General features: G+C 44.7%; 1 protein-coding gene across 1 annotated transcript; it reads right to left on the bottom strand.

Moving 5' to 3' along the window:
• Positions 1–241: 241 nt before the first annotated feature.
• Positions 242–18,932, bottom strand: LOC308504718 (putative serine protease 47; the record flags this gene model as incomplete). Its single annotated transcript, XM_081065906.1, has 4 exons — positions 242–544; positions 14,594–14,760; positions 17,092–17,369; positions 18,790–18,932. The coding sequence occupies 4 exons, from the start codon at positions 18,930–18,932 to the stop codon at positions 242–244; spliced, it is 891 nt and encodes a 296-aa protein (XP_080922032.1).
• Between the last annotated feature and the right edge of the window lie 1,122 nt (positions 18,933–20,054).

Genomic DNA, 20,054 nt, shown 5'->3' on the forward strand with positions numbered 1-20,054 from the left:
GTGTACTAAGGAGCAGAAGGGGCAGTGGAGCCTCAATATAAGAACACGGTGGATCTTTATTGTTTCATTATTGCAGGCTTTGTTTGGGGGTTGGAAAGAGATCAGCAGGAAAGTCAAGGAGAAGGAAACACTGAGAGCTGGTGGGACTGGGGGAGTGGAGCATGGAAGGTTCCAGCGTGGAGACTGGGACCTGAGGAAGACAGCAGGGGCATAGGGACTCGGTGGGTCACTACAGGGCCAACTACCAGGCCCTGAGCACAAGCAGCAGTGGGATCCAGGTCTGTGGAAGATTCATGGCTGGGCCAGGCCCTGGAGAACCCACAGCCTGCAGAGCATGGTATGGAAACTGGGTATGAGGAAGGGCAGCAGCGGGATCAGGAAGAGGTGTGAGCCTTTGGATCTTGTCAATCCAGTCAGTGAAGTAGATGACGCTGGTGAAGACACTGGGGTGGATGGGGTGCCGGCAGTCCAAACCCCAGCTGGCCAGCCCCACCAGAACCCAGGAACTGAGGAGGTCACAGATGAGAGGGCCCCCGGAATCACCCTAGGAAAGAGAGGAGAGTTAGGGAATGACAGAGTCTGGCCATGTGGGGCTTGTGAGCCTCCACTGTCCAGGTCACACTTGGGTGGCCCTCTGTGAAGGTCCAGACACCAGCGTCCCACTGTGGACACCATCAGTCATCCTGGTGGGCATTGGAGTCACACTTCAAAGAGCTTCTGATTGACCCTCAGGAAGATCATGGATCTAAATCTATCAACACATGTACCCCACCCTTTGCCCTTGCACCTAGGAAGGGCCTGGTAGCCCAGGACAAGGCACTACCCAAAGCCAAGAGGGAATAGCTTCATGGACAGGTTCCAAGAAGGCGGGCCTGTGAGCTGAGCCCAGCCAGCTGAAGCCTCCACAGACCCCAGCTCCTGCCCTACCCTAGGCTGCAGCAGCATTTCCCAACCTGGGTCTTCTTCCTTTTTCACTCATGCAGGCCTTTGGTTTCCTCTCAGCTTCTTCAGAAAATGCCCAGGTCAAGGTCTGGTGGAGGCAGCCTGCGTTGCCTGGGGGGTGGAGGAGGAGACCCCAGAAATCTGTTAGGGATTATTAGAGTCCTGAGATGCTATCAGGGCAGAACCACCCAGTTTGAAGTCCCCTTAATTTATTGGCCAAAAGGAGGCTCTCGTCTTTGGGGGGTGAGGGAGCAGGAGCCACAGCCATGCTTGGTCACTGTTCCATCCACCTTTCCAAACTGCACGTGGAGCATCCAAGGTAGCTTCTGCTCTTGGGAGCACAGAGGTGAAAAAACAAGGCCTCTCCCTCATGGTGATTTTGTAAACAAGCCAATAAGTGCGCCGTGGTCAGATGTGACACGGAAATGAGCCATGGAAGGGACGGGGACAAGAACAGAGAGAATATCTCAATGGGTGATGGCACCCATTAGCTGAGACTCCAAACAGTAACCTATCTTTCTGATGCAAGAGCAGAGGGAGAGTAAGTACAAAGAGGAAAGAGGGAACTTGTCGGGTGGATGGGAGAAAGAGAAAGAACAGTGAGGCCATGTGGGGAGCGAAGTGGGCAGACATGACGTGGATCACATGGGCCTTATGGTGGGATCTTGGGTTTGCCCCCAGTGTAGAACTGTATGCAAGGGGTAACCTGACCTGTCTTGGTGGAGGGGTCACTCTCGTGTGCTGTGGAGAATGGACCATGCTGACTATAAGTTAAAGAGGTGAGACCAGTTAGGAGCAGCCACAGGTGAGAGATGAGAGATTATTGATGGGGAGAAACAGTCAGATTTGAGATAATATCTTGAAGGAGGAACTAATGGGACATGTTGAATCTGAGTCTTCCTCACCAACCAGGGTGAAGGTGCAGAAAGAGAAGGGAGCAAACTGAGCACAGAGTCCTGGGGTCTCCAGGATTTAGAGGCAGGAGGGGACCAGGAGCAGAGTGGAGCAGCTGGCAAGTCTCAGTGCCCAGGAAATGAGAGTGAGACCTACTGATGTGCCGAGTGAGAGAAGGACTCAGAACTACCTTGCTCTGGCAAGAATGAGGCTGCTGGGGATGTTGGTCACATAGTTTTGGTGGCATGAAGGGGACATACTTGGGTGGAGTGGGTTAAAGAGACTTAGTGCTGTCAGGAGGAGTCTTTTGGGAAAAGAGGCAGAGAAACTGGGCAGAAGCAGGAGGGAGATTGCAGCTACATGTTTACCCAGAAGTCATGAGAGGAAGAGACAGAGGACAGGGAGCAGGAGAGCTTCTGAGCACCCAGTGCTCCAGGAAGGCTCAGCTGGATGTGAGGCTCAGGAGAGACGGAGGATGAAGGATGGAGAATACAGGGCTGGGAAGATGAGCAGGCCCTCGTCTTAATGCTTCAGTGTCCTCAGTGAAATTAGAAGCAAGCTCTCCAGCTAACAAGGAGGCTGGGGGAAGGCCAGCTTGAAGGACAGAGCTGGCCAAAAAAAAAATGACCCCCCAAGATGCATATCCTTATGATTGGAACCTGTGACTATGTTACCTTACATGATAAAGGGGACTTTGAAGATATGGTTGAACTGAGGATTGTGAAATAGAAAGACTATCCTTACTTAGCTGGTTGGGCCCAATGTCATCACAAGTCCCCAGAAGCAAAGAGGGAGGCAGCCAGTCAGTCAGAGAAGGAGACGTGATGACAGAAGCAGAGGCTGGAGTAATAAGTTTGAGGATGGAGGAAAAGCCACCAGCCAAGGTCTGCGGGCAGCCTCTAGGAGCCAGAAAAATCAGGATACATTCTCCTCTAGAGCCTCCAAAAGGAACCAGCCCCGCACACACCTTGATTTTATACTTTGTACCTCCAGAAATGTAAAATAATAAATTTCTGTTGTTTTAGCCACCCAGTTTGAGGTGATTTGTCACAGCAGTCATAGGAAATTCATACATGAGGTCTTCTTGGACAGTAGGACTGCACCATCACTGCCTCAGTTCTTGTCCTCAAAGGACCCCATTTGGAGTACCCTTTGCTCTCCCCATAGTGCATCCACCCCCAGCTGTTTGAGGCCAGGGGAAGGCCTGGTATTTGTCCAAGGCAGTGGTTCCTGTCTACTCTAGGCCTCAGAGATTCACACAAATGAGCCATATGTTTGCCAAAATTATGCTGGCTTCTGGGCCAGTCTGGGAGAGGTGAGAAAGGCTCCCAACAGCCTCCAAGCTCTCAGAAGGCAGAGGAAACATCAACTCTAATGTACCCCATGCAAAGTAAGTAGTGGTTTGCACTACTGTACAGACTAAGCAAACCATGTGTGTGCATGTGTCTGGTATGGCCAGGGCAGTGAATTCCACTTTGGGTGAGAAAACAGGTCTAAGACAGACCCAGAAGAACACATACAACTCAGATAGAGGACGGCAGACCAGGCTAGGAAATGAAAGCCAGAACTTGTTAAGTACTTACCAAATACCAGGCACCATGCTAAATTTTCTACAGGAGCCTTATAAAGTGGAGGCTGTTAGCAACCCCTTCTCATGGATGAGAAAACATAGTTAAGATCACAGTGCCCAGTAAATGACAGATTGAAGACTAGAACCAGGTCCGTCCTGCCCTACAGTCTTCTCTACAGAGTCACGCTGCGGCCCTGTCTTTCCTCAGAGCTGTTTCTGGGTGCCCTGTGTAGGGGGGAGAAGCACTTCAGAGGAGAAAAGAGAGCCCTAGGGTGGAGAGTGAAGACCAGAGCAGAAGATGAATCCAAATGGAATCTCAAGGACAGGCTGTAGTGTCTGAAAGGCTAAGGGAAGAGGGAGGGACTCGCAGATGTCCAGCTCATTGGTGTCCTCAGCCTGTGGAGAAACTACAGGAATGGGGTCGAGGGCCAGTATTGATATCCAGCAGGCAGGCAGGAAAAGGGTCCTAGCCCTGAGATCCACTGGAATGACCTTTGCAGAAGGGAGCAGGTGGAGGACAAGGCTGGAAGACAGGTCTAGGATGACAGCCATATGGGGACTCAGGCTAAAGCCTTTGCACCACCTCTGGAACTAACTCTGTGAGAAGCATGGGCTAGGCCAGCTAGCCAGCAGGTCCATGCCATTGGCTATAGACTGGGAGCCAAAAACCTGGGTCTATCTTCTACCAGGAGAGCAGGTGGCCAAGCATCCTCCATCTGGCTCAGCAACTCACTGGGCAGTAATGAAACAGCTGTCCATGAGGTCTTCCCATGGACCAGGTGCATCTCATTCCTCCTGTCTGCATTTCCTGGGGTTGCTATAACATGTTACCACAAACTGGGTGGCTTAAAAAAAAAAGACAACTATAGGGGCATTACAGAAATGGGGGCATAAGGAGTGTTTCTTGAAATCTCCGCTGGAAGTCACAACAAATTAAATGGCTATAACTCAACAAAGGATTTCCTGCACATAACACAGTAATGCCTGAGAGATCCGTACATCGAATCACCTGAAGGTGGGCAAATCGGGTGAGCAGGGGAGAAGGGAAAGGAGTAGTGTAGAGACATAGGCTGCAGGCCACAGGATGCAGCCCAGAGTTCACTTTGGTCATGGAAGAGAAAAGAATCCAGGCTGCAGGCACACTCTCTTTGGCCCAGAGACCTGCCTAAAGGATCAGCATATAATACAGCTGAACCCAGCACTCACATCAGAGACCACGGAGCAAAGATGAGAATGGTAGCTTAAGCCCTCTGCCAGGCAAAACACAGAAAACAAAGACACAGAGCCTGGCTGCCTCCCTGTTACCCTCCCAGAGCTCAATCCACCCCGACTCTTCCAATGTTAGAAGCAGGCTCCAGAAGAAATGGTAGCAGATTAAAGAACAGAATATCAACAGCCCTGAGAACAGGAAAGAAGTTCACACAGCCACAGACTCACAGTGCAACTAATTCCAGTGAAAGGGAAGGAACTGTAGGGGCAAGAAAACCCGGGGGGCTGGTAGTCACCATTGCTTAGAGTCACAAACACACCAGCCACCTCTCACTGCCCACCCTGCCCCCATCTGTCTGGGTGGTTCCCTGCGGGGGCAACCAGAGCCATTGAGACACACAGGCTCTGCATCGGGCTGCAGGGGCACTGGGATTTCAGAAGCTCAGAACTCTATCACCCTCCACATCCTCCCATGGAGGCAGTACCCTGACATCCAGGTGGCCTGCTCACAAAGGAGAAGCCCACTTTCCAGGGAATGCCCATCATGTGAGAAGTTGGGACAGTACAAGAAAAAATGTAACACTACGGAGTGAGAGAAAGTAAAAGGCAACAGTGGAAGAGAAAAAAACATTCCAGCAACACCTACTGTAAAGCAAAAGAAAGACCTTTTTATAACAACCTGATGCAGAACCCACTCCTGTAGATACCCAGGAAGAGAAATAATAAGTCATTAATTGCCACGAATAACCAAGATAACAAGGAAGCTCAGAAAGAAAATGAAAACTCTCCAGAAAATGTACTAAAAGATATGGAAATATGTGACTTAAATGACAGAGAATTCAAGATTGCAGTGCTGAAAAAACTCAACGAGATGCAAGAAAACACAGAAAGGCAGTTTAATGAACTCAGAAACACAATCAAAGAACAAAATGAACATTTTACTAAAGAGATTAAAATTTAAATGATCACCAAATAGAAATTTGGGAGATGAAAAGCTCAATAAGAAGAATGAAATAGCCATTTTAGGTAGTAGAGCTGAAGGGACAGAGGAAAGAATTAGTGATATCAAAGATAAAAATCTGGAAATGGCACAGATGGAAGAAGAGAGAGACTTAAGAGTTAAAAGAAATGAAAGAATTCTACAAGAACTTTCTGACTCCATCAGAAAGAGCAACATAATTATAAAGGGTATACCAGAAAGAGAAGAAATGGAGAAGGAAACAAACAGTATGTTCTAACAAAAAGTCAATGAGAACTTCCCAAACTTGTGGAAAGAACTGGATCCTCGAATCCAAGAAGCAAATAGAACACCTAATTACTTATCCCAACAGGCCTTCTCCAAGGTATATTGTATTGAAGCTGTCAAAAATTAATGACAGGGCCAGCCTTGCGGCTCAGGCGGTTGGAGCTCCATGCCGCTAACTCCGAAGACTGCCGGTTCGATTCCCACATGGGCCAGTGGGCTCTCAACCACAAGGTTGCCGGTTCAACTCCTCGACTCCCGCAAGGGATGGTGGGCTGTACCCCCTGCAACTAGCAATGGCAACTGGACCTGGAGCTGAGCTGCACCCTCCACAACTAAGACTGAAAGGACAACAACTTGGAGCTGAACAGCACCTTCCACAACTAAGATTGAAAGGACAACTTGACTTGGAAAAAAAGTCCTGGAAGTACACGCTGTACCTCAATAAAGTCCTGTTCTCCTTCCCCAATAAAATCTTTAAAAACAAACAACAACAACAACAACAAAAACAGCAATCTGGGATGAAAAAAAAAATTAATGACAAAGAAAGAATTCTTAAGGCAGCCAGGGAAAAGAAGATGGTAACCTTAAAAGGAAAGACCATTAGATTATCATCAGATTTTTAAGCAGAAACTCTACAAGCCAACAGGGATTGGAACCAAATATTCAAACTATTGAAAGAGAAAAATCATGAGCCAAGAATATTATATCCATCAAAGATATCCTTTAGATATAAAGGAAGAATAAAGACCTTTCCAGACATACAGAAGCTGAGGGAATTTTCTAACACACGACCTGCATTACAAAAAATACTGAGGGAGACTATTCGACCTGAAACAAACAAACAAAAATCAAAGAATACAAAACCATGAGCAATATTATGAACAGACAAAAGCAGAAAATGGCAACCCTTACGGAAAAATAGGGCACTATACACTTAAACATAACATAAAAGGAATAAAAGAGAAAAAGAACATTTAAAAAGAGAAAGAAAAAGAAGTAAAGGGCAACTTGCTACTGCAACTCGGAAATCAACTCACAGCATAAGTAAGGATAACTTGTGACAACAAAAACATAAAAGGGGAGAGAGTAAAGGTCTGAACCTGCAAAGGGAAATGGAGATAAGAAGCATGCTGAAGAAAAAGGACTACTATATATATGAACATTATTTTACATAAACTTAATGGTAACTGCTCAAAAAAATCCAGAACTAAAATATACAACATAAAAAAAAGAAGAAACTGAAGGGAAAATCATAGAATACTACCACACTGAAATAACAGACAGCAACAAAAAGGCAAAGAAACAATGGAAACACCAAGCCACCAGAAAACAAAAGATAGAAAGAAAGGAAATCCTCATATTTCAATGGTCATCCTAAATGTAAATGGACTGAACTCAGCAATAAAAAGGCACAGATCAGCAGATGAGATCAAAAAAGAAAACCGAACCATATGCTCCAAGAGATGCATCTCAGCTACAAGGACAAATACAGACTCGAAGTGAAAGGATGGAAATTGATACTCCATGCAAATGGTAGCCAGAGAAAATTAGATGTAGCAATACTTATATCAGATGAAACAGACTTCAGGATAAAAAAGGTAACAAGAGACAAAAAAAAAGGTATGAAGAGACTTCATAATGATAAATGGGAAAATACAACAAGAAGACATAACACTTATCAACATATATGCCCCCAATCAGGGAGCACCAAAGTATACAAAGCAACTACTGACAGAAGAACTAAAGGGAGAAATTGACCAAAACACAATTATAGTAGGGGACCTAAATACATCATTGACAGTTATGGATAGATCACCCAAACAGAAAACAAACAAGGAAATATCAGCTATAAATGACATATTAGGTCAAATGCACGTAACTGACATTTACAGAGCTCTTCATCCTAGAACATCAGAATATACATTTTTTTTCTAGTGTATATAGAACATTCTTAAGGATAGACTATATGTTGGGTCAAAAAACTAGCCTCAGCAAATTTAAGAAGATTGAAATTATACCAAGCATATTCCCTGTTCACAAGGCTTTGAAATTGGATATCCACTGAAAAAAGAAAACAGAAAAAAGCACAAATATGTGGAGATTAAACAACATGCTTTTGAAGAATGACTGGGTAAAAGAAGCCATAAGAAGAGAGATCAAAAGATATATAGAAACAAATGAGAATGACAATATATCCTATCAAAATTATTGGGATGCAACTAAAGCAGTAATAAGAGGGAAATTTATATCATTACAAGCCTATCTCAACAAAAAATAAAAATCACACATTAAAAAAACCTAAACTTACACCTTAAAAAACTAGCAAAAGAAGAATAAATGAAACCCAAAGTCATAAGAAAGAAGGAAATAATGAAAATCAGAGCAGAACTAAATTAAATAGGGAACAAAAAGACAATAGGAAAAAATAATGCAACAAAGAGCTCGTTCTTTGGAAAGATGAATAAAATTGAAAACCCTTGGCTAGACTCACTAAGATAAAAAGAAAAAACACAAATAAAATCAGAAATGAAAGAGGTGAAGTTGCTATTTGATAGTGTTTGGGGATTTTGTTGGGTGTCCGATGGACATGTGTCCTGTTTGGAAGACCACCTCAGGGATGCTGTGGATGCCTGGTCATGGCATTGTACACCAGAGGCTGGACATTAATGAATGCCAACTATAATTTTATGTGTATAATGTGATGGCTCGGTGTGACGTCGGGGTGGTGGTGGATGGGGGGAGGGGGTTTCACAGTGTGAGGGATAAAAATAGAATTATAAAAATAAAAATAAAAATAAAATTAAAAAAAAAAGAGGTGAAGTTACCACAGATACAACAGAAATACAAAGTATCATGCAAGATACTATGAAGGACTATATGCTACCAAATAACTTAGAAGAAATTGACAAGTTCTTAGAAACATATAGTCTTCCTAGACTGAATCATGAAGAACTGGAAAAACTAAATAATCAATCAACAGTTAGGAAATTGAAACAATCAAAAACCTTCCCAAAAGCAAAAGTCCAGAACCAGATGGCTTCACTAGTGAATTCTAACAAATATTCAAAGAGGATCTAACACCTGTCCTACTCAAACTCTTCCAAAAAATAAAGAAGAGGCAATACTTCTTAACTCATTTTATGAGGCCAACATTACGCTGATACCAAAACCTGGTAAGGATAGCACAACGAAACAAAACTACCAACCAATATCTCTGATGAATACAGATGCAAAAGTCCTAAACAAAATTCTAGCAAATCCAGATGTCCAATCGGCTGTTAGATATTAAAAGCTAGAGCTCAGAAGAGCCCTTGCTGCTGGAATTGGATATAGAGATACAAGAATATAACTGAAAAAAATAAATAAAAGTAAAACTAAAAATAAAAAAGAATATAACTGGAAAAAAAAATTCTAGCAAATCAAATATAATGATGCATTAAGAATGTTATACATCACCATCAAGTGAGGTTCATCTCAGGGCACAAGGACAGTTCAACATATGTAAATCCATCAATGTGATACACCACATAAAACAAAATAAAAGATAAACATCATATGATCATATCAATAGATGCGGAAAAAATTATTTACAAAAGCCAAGACATGGAAACAACCTAAGTGCTTATTGACAGATTATTGAATAAAGAAGTTGTGGTACATATATACAATGGACTACTACTCAGCCATAAAAAGAATAAAATATTATCATTTTTGACAACATGGATTAATATGGAGGGTATTTTACTAAATGAAATAAGTCAATGGAAACTGACAAAACCATGTGATTTCACTCATTTGTGGAATACAAAACAAAAAGTAATGGAATAATAAAACAAACAAAAACAAAATCATAGATACAGACAACTGAATGGTGGTAACCACACGGGAAAGACAGTGGGAGGCAGGAAAAGTGAGCATAGGAGTGAGTATAGGAGGTCAATTTATGATAACAGAAGGAAACTACACTTCAGCTGAAGAGCATGCAACAGGGTACACAGATGTCCAATTATAATCTTGCATTATATAATTATATGAAATTACATAATGTTATTAACCACTGTTACCCCAATAAACTTAATTTAAAAAAATAAAATATAGATGCAGAAAAAGCATTTGACAACATACAACATCCATTTATGATTAAACACTTAAATGTGTGTAGAGGGAAAATACAGACAATAATTTAGTGGTTACCAGAGGGTAAGGGGGGTGGGAGGTTAGAGATGAGGGTAAGGGGGATCAAATATATGGTGATGGAAGGAGAACTGACTCTGGGTGGTGATCACACAATGGGGTTATAGATAATGTAATACAGAATTGTACACCTGAAATCTATGTAATTTTACTAACAATCGTCACCCCAATAAATTAAAAAAAAATACCTTAACATAATAAAGGTCATGTATGACATACCCTAAGCTAATATCATAATTAATGGTGAAAATCTGAAGCATTTTTATCTACATTCAGGAAAAAGACAGGGTTTTCCCCTATCACCACTGTTATTCAACATAGTATTGGAAGTTCTAGCCAGAGTGATGAGGCAAGAGAAAGAAACAAAAGGCATCTAAATTGGGAAAGAAGAAGTTAAATTGTTACTTTTTTCAGATGACATGATGATACAGAAAACCCTAGAGACTCCATCAAAAAGTTATTAGAAGTAATAAATGAATACAGTAAAGTTGCTGGCTACAAAATCAATGTACAAAGATCCATTGCATTCTTATATACTAACAATGAAATTTCAGAAAAAGAAATAAAAAATAATTCCTTTTGCAACTGCAGCAAAAAGAATAAAATACCTAGAAATAACTTTAACAAAGGATGTGAAAGACCTATACAATGAAAAGTTACATAGGTTTCAAGTGTGAATTTCTGTAATACATCATCTATACATCACACTGTGTGTTCACCACCCAGAGTCACTTCTCCTTCCATCACCATATATTAGATCCCCCTTACCCTCATCTACCACCCCCTTCCCCCTTTCCCTCTGGTAACCACTAAACTATTGTCTATGTCTATGAGTTTTTGTTTCTTTGTTTGTTAAAAGAAATTGAGGAAGATACAGAGAAATGGAAAGACATTCTATGCTCATGGATTGGAAGAATGAACATAGTTAAAATGGCCATTGTTCTATATATAGATTTAATGCAATCCTCATCAAAATCCCAATGGCATTTTTTAAAGAAATAGAATAGAAAATCATCAGATTTGTATGGAATCACAAATAAGCCCAAATAGCCAAAACAATCCTAAGATAAAAGAATAATGCTGGAGGAATCACACTCCCTGACTTCAGCTTGTACTACAGAGCAAGAATAATCAAACCAGCATGGTATTGGCAGAAAAACAGACACACAGACCAATGGAATAGAATTGAAAAACAAGAAATAAACCTACATAAATATAGACAGATAGTTTTTGACAAAGGAGACAAAAACATACAATGGAGAAAAGAAAGCTTCTTCAATAAATGGTGTTGGGGAATTGGAAAGCCATGTGCAAAAGAATGAAATTAGACTGCTATCTGTCACCACACCCAAAAGTAACTCAAAATGGATCAAAGACCTAAACATGAGACCGGAAACAACAAACTGCACAGAAGAGAGCATAGGTACTAAACTTATGGACTTTGGGTTCAAAGAGGATTTTATGAATTTGACTTCAAAGGCAGGGAAAGTAAAAGCTAAAAAAAACTAATGGGACTATATCAAACTAAAAAGCTTCTGCACAGCAAAAGAAACCATCAACAAAACAAAAAGGCAACCAACCAAATGGGAAAAGACATTTGCAAACGCCTCTGATAATGGGCTAATATCAAAAATATATAAGGAACTCATACAAATCAACAACAAAAAGACAATCCAATTAAAAAACGGGCAGAGAACATGAACCGAAACTTCTCCCAACAGATATACAAACAGCCAACAGATATATGAAAAAATGTTCAACTGCACTAGCTGTTAGGGAAATGCGAATCAAAACCACAGTGAGATATCACCTCACACCTGTTAGAATGGCTATCATCAACAAAACAAATAACAAGTGTTGAAGAGACTGTGGAGAAAAAGGAACCCTCATACACTGTTGGTGGGAATGCAGACTGGTGCAGCCGCTATGGAAGGTAGTGTGGAGGTTCCTCAAAAAATTAATAATAGAATTACCACATGACCCAGCAATCCCTCTCTTGGGTATCTACCAAAAAAATCTGAAAACATTTATCCATAAAGATATATGTACTTCAGTGTTCATTGCAGCATTATTTATGGTTGCCAAGACATAGAAACAACAAAATTGTCCTTCGATAGATGATTGGATAAAGAACATGTGGTATATATACACAATAGAATACTACTCTGCCCTAAGAAAAGATGAAATACCGCCATTTGTGACAACATGGATGGATTTGGGGATTATAAGGCCAAGTGAAATAAGTCAGACAAAAAAAGCAGAGAACCATGTGATTTCACTGATATGTGGTGTATGAACCAAAAACAACAAAAGAACAAGACAAACAAATGAGAAACAAAAGCTCATAGACACAGACAATAGTTTAGTGGTTACCAGAGGATAAGGGAGGAGGGAGATGAGGCTAAAGGGGATCAAATATATGGTGATGGAAGGAGAACTGACTCTGAGTGGTGAACACACAATGGGATTTATAGATGATGTAATACAGAATCGTACACCTGAAATCTATGTAACTTTACTAACAATTGTCGCCCCAATAAACTGTAATTAAAAAAAAAGTCAAGAACCATATGACTTCACTCATATGTGGGATATAATACTGAAGGCAGCAAGACATACAAATGAAGAAACAAAAACTCATAGACAACAGACAACCATTTAGTGGTTACCAGGGGGTAAGGGGAGAGGGGCAACGGTAGAAAAAGGTAAACGGGCTGAAATATACGGTGATGGAAGGAGAACTGACTCTGGGTGGTGAACACAGTGCAATCTATGGCTGATGTATTATAGAACTGCACACTTGAAACCTATGAAATGTTGTTGACTATTGTCACCCCAATACATTTTAATTAAAAAAAAAACTATAGACATTTTTTCTTTCACAGTTATAGAAGCCAGAAGTCTGAAACCAAGTGTCTCTGTGTCTTTCCTTCTTATAAGGACACCAGTCATTGGATTCAGAGCCCCACTTTAAATCCAGAATGGTCTCAACTCAAGATTCTTAACTAATCATGACTGCAAAGACCCTATTTCCAAACAAGGTCACATCTGAAGTCCCAAATAGACATGAATTTGGGAAACACTGTTCAACCCACTACACCATCCTCTCATCCATCCCATGAAGGAGGTGTTAGAACCCCACACTATGAAAGGGGACACAGGCTCAGAAGGTGAAGAGGCAAAGGTCACAGGGTAGGGACATGTAGCAGAGCAGTGTCTCTGTCTCCAGAGCTCTAACAATCTCCTCCCCTCATGGCATGATCTATGCAAGCTCAGAACACCAGTGCCAGTTTGGGAGGCTGGGCTCTAGAGGGTGCTACGGAGGCAGCTTTGGACTTGGAGCCTGAACACCAGGTTAGGGTAAGCTGCCTTACTTTAGGCTAGTCACTTTCCCTCTCTGGGCCTGTTTGCCCAACTATAAAATAGGACATTACAGAGAGCAAAACGAGATATTCACAATCCATATGCCCAACAGTGGACTCATATCCCAGAACGTACAAATATACCAAGAGATCCTAAAAGAAAAAGACAGACAACCCCACAGAAAAATGCGAGGGGGTTAGGAAACTTGAAGGGAAATTTTACAAAAGAAGATATCTGATGACAATCAACATATGAAAATATACTTACTTAGTCATCAGGAAAATGCACATTAAAACCACAATAAAATAATACTACATACCCACCAAAATAAGAAAAGATGGAAAATGCCAAGTTTTGACAAAAATATAAACTCATCCACTGCTGGAGGAATCGGAACTGGTGCAAGAACCACTTTGGGGATGTTTGGTGACATCTGCCAAAGCTGTACATCCACATACCTTTTAACTCAACAATTCTACACATGGGCTTCTGGGAAACATAATATGAAATATATGAAACATTTGGAAATGAAATAAAGTAAAAAGCTTTGAAACTACTAAAATACCCATCAAGAGTACAACTGATTATAGAATTCAATTCACATGACAGAGTCCTATAAAACAGTGAGAATAAACCAACTATAAAACTATGTGTGACCGTGTGGATGAGTCTTACAAATATAATGTTAAGACATGAAAGATGGCCAACTGGGAATAAATTCCACTTATGGAAAATTTGGAATCGAATCTAAGGTGTTAAAAGTGAAGACAGTGGTGCCCTGGGGTGTTAGTGACAGGAAGGGGGCATGAATGAGTGGGACATCTGGGGAACTGGTCACCTATGACAGTATGTAAAACTTCATTAAACTATATACTTAGGAATTATATACTCTTTTGAATGTATGTTATACTTCAATAAAAAGTTTAAAATATGCCTCAGAAATAGATGTTGTTTGAGGGTCCTGCCAGCAGATGCCGTCTTGTGGCTTAGGAAGGCTTAGGAAGGGTCTGTCCTGGGGGACACTGCTGAGGGATGGAGCCCAGGAAAGACATGCAGAGGGAGGAAACAGGAAGTCCCAGGGGTCTCCACAAAGGGAGTAGAGACAATACAGTCTCCCCCTGGGAAACTGAGGCCCTGAGATCAGGCAAGGGAAGAACAGAAATGGCTTCACTCACTTGGCAGATGGCTTTTCCTGTTAAGAAGTCCCCGGCACACAGCATCTCTTCATGCACAGAATAGTTCCTGCCTTTGCCGAGTCTTTGTCCATATAACATATTACAGAACTTGTTCTCAATGAGGCTCACCTTACCCTCCTGGAGTTGGAAGGGCGGGAGTAGATGCGCTGCGAGGATAAGGACGAGATCAGTGAAGTGCGCTTAGCCTAGTTAAGCAGACAATACTACTCTGAACCCCCACTCTGCCTTACTGCTCACCAGTGTACCCTACACATGGGGTTTTCTCTGGTCAACTGATCCATCAACATGGCTTCAGTCTTCTACCTATCTGCAAAAAGCTCCTATCCTATTTCTCAAATGTCATATAGCAATAGACCGTACCTCTCCTACTACACAAAGGAAAACGGCAACACTGCCAATTCCTGGGGCTTAGCAACCATTCACTGACCACCTACCCTTTCATGAACCATCCCATCCATTCTCCACTTGTCTGTCATTAACCTTTTCATCCTTCCATCTACCAATTCTTCCATCTATCTACCCATCTTTCCTCACACCCCCATTCATCCACTCACCCTTCCATCCATTTGTCCATTGCCCATCTTTTCATCCATTCCTCCATCATTCTCCTGCCCACCCTCCTCTCCATCTATCAATATATCTACTCACTCCATTTATCTGCCCACACTCCATCCACCCACCCATCCTCCCAACTACCCACCCCATTCATCCTCTCAAGCAGTCACTCACCTATTCATCTATCCTCATGCTACGTATCTTTTAGATACTAGTGATACAGGGGAGCATTTTTGTTGGGGGAGACAGGGTAAGTGAAGTAAATAGAATTATTTTACAACTAATAAGTAGCGGGAAGGAAATAAAACAGGAAGATGTGATAGTAGGGGTTGCGTGTTTTAGCTCACATGATGAAGTAAAACTCCTTAGAGCTGGGTTTTAAAAGTAATGAAGAATAAGTCATGCAAAGGTTAGTGGGAAGAGCGAGTGAGCAAGGAAGAGAAAATGGTCAAGGTCAAGGCTTTGAGGCGAGGATGGCTTTGGCATATTCAAGGCAGGAAGGAGGCCTCGTGGCTGGGATGGCATGCATGAGGGATACAGGCAGAGAGGATGGGAGCCAACATCACACAGAGGCTGATAGCCAAGGTATGGAGTTTGGATTTTTTTCTAAGCACAAATGAGAAAGCAGTGAGCGTAGTGAGTGGGAAAGTGGCATGAATCATGTTTTAAAGCACCTATACACAGCTGTGTGGAGACTAAAGCAGAGCACACACGGTGGGAGCTGGGAGGCCAACTGGAGGTTATGATAGTCTACTGGACCGGTATGGAGTACCTACTAGGTGCCAGGCCCAGTGGAACAGACTGGGATATTAAAACAAATGGGATATTTTCCTTGCCCTCGAGGAAGAACCAGCCTCTCTCTCTCTCTCTCTCTCTCTCTCTCTCTCTCTCTCTCTCTCTCTCTCTCTCTCTCTCTCTCTCTCTGTCTCTCTCTCCCTGTGTGTGTGTATGTGTGCGCACGTGTGTGCCAGGGATGGTGGCATCACCCACCCAATGAAGATATGGTCTGTCCAAAAGGTCTGCAGCACCTCTGTTGAGAAACCCTGTACAAATAATTACAAACATATATTCTTTTGTCTTCTTATACCAGAAGCATTTCCCGAAAGCATAACTAGTCCATAGCCAATGGTATGGACCTGTTGGCTGTCTGGCCTGGCTCACATGCCTAACAGTCAGTTCCACAGGTGGAGTGACAGGTTTAGCCCCTGGGTCCCCATAGGGCTGCCACCCTAGTCGTCTCTTCCAGCCTTGTCCTCCATCTGACTTCTGCAAAGGCCAGGCTGTGGATCTCAGGGCCAGTGCCCTTTGACTGCCTGCCTGCCTGCTGGACATCCATAGTGCCCCTTGACCTCACTCCTCCTTTTTCCTGTGTTATTCAGAGCACCTAATGAGCCAATAAAGTACAAAAAGACCTTAAGTTGTAATCATTCTAATTTGATCAGGCAGGCTCAGAGGTCAGAAGCCATAAATGTTTCTTTTCACTTTTCCTGAGCACCTTCTATGACAATGGGAAATCAGGGCATTTGGCAGTGGCTTGGAATGGGCCAGGCTCAAAACATGACCTTTGAGTTAAATTATAAAGTCTCAGATCCATGGCAGATTAAAACCTTGGAATCAAGAATCATGAATACTCGAAGAACACAGATTCTTTTTCCCAAAAATCAAACTTTCTCCGACTTGCAGAGCCTTGGACTTAGGAAACTCTGCCGCTTTGGAATCACATCCTTTTCAGAACTAGAACTAGACTGCTCCAGTCCACTGGAAATGAGGCACAGAGGACCAAGGACCAGTGGCTTCTTTACCTGGGGATCTCTCAGGCTGAGCTGTTCCTGCCCTCATCCCTCCCCTCTCCTCCTCATCCTCCCCCTGCTCCCCCTCCTCCCTCTCCCTGCTCTCATGCCTCCCCTCCCACAGCCTCTCACTCTCTTCGCTGAGCATCCCCCAGCCGGTAATCCAGCAGGACAAGTGACTGGGCAGCTGCATGGCAGGGGTTGGGAGGCAGGCTGGGCTGATGTAGGAAGTGAAGTTCACAGGCACATGCAGTTGCAACATGGCTATGTCATTCCCGAAGGGGTGGAACTTCTCAAAGTCTGGGTGAGTGATAATCCGGTTCACAGACATCTTCCAGGTGTGCTGGGTGTGTTGGTACAGCCGGGTGCTTCCCAACAGGACCTGGTAGTCCTCCGGAACATGGGATTTGCTGGAGGAGGAAGGGCCCACTGTCACCACCATCTCTGTGTGGACAGCTCTCTGTTTTACATCCTTGTCTAACTGCTCACACTGCTGTGGACCCCTCCACCCCACATGATGCAGGCAGCCTTGGTCTCCCCCTTCTAACTGTCAGGAGCCATTCTTTCTCGAGGCTGATTGATATTCTACTCACAACCTCAGGAAACATGGCTTCCCCATCACACCCTAGAATTGAAGGAACAGATTCCTAGTGCTGGACGGGTCCTTGGTGGGGCCATCACATCAGGGCCTTTTGGTTGTACACAACAGGAGCTCTGGCTCAACCCTAGCTCTACCCTGACCCACCCCCCAACATTCCCCACAACCCAACTCCTGGCCTCAACACTTTCCTGCCCCTCTTTTCTTTAAACACCTTCCTGACCAAGGGCTGCTGGTTTACTTGGTTATAACCACTCACAAAAGATTGGTTAAGTGAGAAATGAGTGCAGGAAACAAAACCTCGCCTTGTTCCCTGAACACAAATGATGAAACGTCCCATCTTCCTGACTTTGATCACTTGGCTCACCCACCTGGAGAGCCCTTCCCCACTCGCCCCATGCCCAAATCCTTCTGCTCTGGCAAACCCCTCCTGCTCCATGCCAACGGGAACACAGCTCCTCTCCTGACCTCCCTCCCTGTCCTTCAGGGTCTCCCCTTCTCACTCCACGTTCTCTGCTGACAGGATAGAGGCACAGTGATTTGGGGTCTTGCCGCCTCCTATGCCACAGAGGGAGTCACGTGGAGTGTGGCACAGAGTATGTGCCAACAGGACTCTGGGCTCTGAAAGCCAGCCGGTGCAGGAGCTCCAATTCCCTGACCTAAGCTGTGATGCCCCTGTTCCCTCAGGCCCCCTCCTTATCTGTTTAGAAGCTGGATATCGAAGGGCCAAAGGACTTAGACTCCTGAGCGGCACGTTGCTCTGTAAGGTCAGAGAGCCCCACCTCCCATCCACACAGCCTTGCATCACAGATCCTCCCAGGCATGCAGTTTTGCAGAAGTGATGAAAAGAATTGCCAAGCTGCTGGCTGTCCCTGCAGCCCCAGGTCCCTACCTAGACTCTGACACCCAGGAATGTAGGCACACTGAGGAGAAGCCACAGTCTGAGGCAACCACAAAGAGCCCATCCACACTGCATGGCAGCCAGGATGGACACTGCCAATTTCCTGGGGGACAGGCACAGGGACTGAGGAGGATCTGGGCAGGTGAGTGGAGAGGACATTCCCGGTTCAAGGGATGCCTGTCAAAGTCAGGAATGACATGTGTTTGAAGACTGCTCCTGAACAAAGCCCAAAGGCACCAACATGAGACAACCATCACCCCTTTCCTCCTCTCCCCCTGCATTCTCCTCCCCGACCAGCCCCTCTGCTGGAGCCCCAGGAAGGAGGACTCACTTGAGAAAGCAGTGGGCGGTAGAAACCAGCCAATGGGAGTTGACGAGGACAGCTCCGCAGATGTGCACGTTTCGGTACAGCAGGCTGGCCTGCCATGGCCACTGGCCAGCCACCACGTCCTGGCCTCCATAGATTCTCCCCATCGCCTTGGGCTTCCCACACGCTGTGGAGACAACCCCTCCCCCTGTCTGTGATAGAGACATCGGTGGTATCCCAAATACCAGGACCAGGGAGGCCGCCCTCCACCTCACAGATGGGAAAAGCAAGGCCAAGGGTCAAGTGGCCTGGCCAAAATGACAGAACTTCCAGGACTCAGCCTTCACTGGCTGCCACCAAGAAGTAGACAGCAGAGCACAACTGAGCAAGCCCTGCAGGATGAGGGCCCAGGGGTCCAGCAGCATGGGGCAAGGGGGACCAAGGATGGCCACATCGGCTAATGGCAGCATCTCCAGGGAGACAGACATCCCTGAGTGGGCCTGCCAAGGGCTGGGCACATCACAGACCTTATTTTCCTCGCTAGTGCACCCCACGCCTACTCTGCAGATCAAAGAACTGAAGGTCTCAGAGGTTACCAATGCTCCTTGCTCAAGAGACTGTGGCTTTTAAGTGTCTGTGCCCTCCCATCATCCCCCAGTATCTCAGGAAGAGAGGTTCAGAGGTGAGTCTGCTGCTGTGTGAACCGGGGAAGGTCACTACCCCTCTCTGATTTAGGACTCTCCATTTAGAAAAGCAGGGGTGGGCTATGACCACAACCCTGGTTCTAGGACTCACACCTTAGAGGGAATAGGGTTCAGGGGTGTGCCCAGGCCCTTTGAGAGGTGGATCTTGGTCCCAGGCCTGTGCTTGGGCCTGGGGGAAGGAACTGAGACCCCTGGGCCCGATTCTAGGTCCCTCATTTGGGAGTCCTGATGCTCTGTTCCACCCGTCGCCAGTTTCATGGCCCCACCCACAGGTCCTGGGGCAGATCCCAACAAGAGGCCCGGGGGGTGAGGGGGGTGCCAGAGACCCATCTGTGTTGAGCGGTCTCTGGGCTGCCTACTGGAAGGGAAGGCAGAGAGGAGATGAAACTACGGTTACCCGGGGTTGCTGGCCTCCATCCACAGTCCGGCCCCCAGCCCTGCAGTGTAGCGTTTTCACGCCACACAACGCCCGCAGCCATTGTACCTGGGGCTCCGGGGGCCAACGGCTGCGCACTGGGGGCGGGGGCGCCGCCCTCCGAAGTCTCCCCTGCAGCGAGGGCGGGCGTGGCCATGGGCAGGGAGCCT

The sequence above is a fragment of the Rhinolophus hipposideros genome (genome assembly GCF_964194185.1).
Source record: "Rhinolophus hipposideros genome assembly, chromosome: 11".
NCBI lineage: Eukaryota > Metazoa > Chordata > Mammalia > Chiroptera > Rhinolophidae > Rhinolophus > Rhinolophus hipposideros.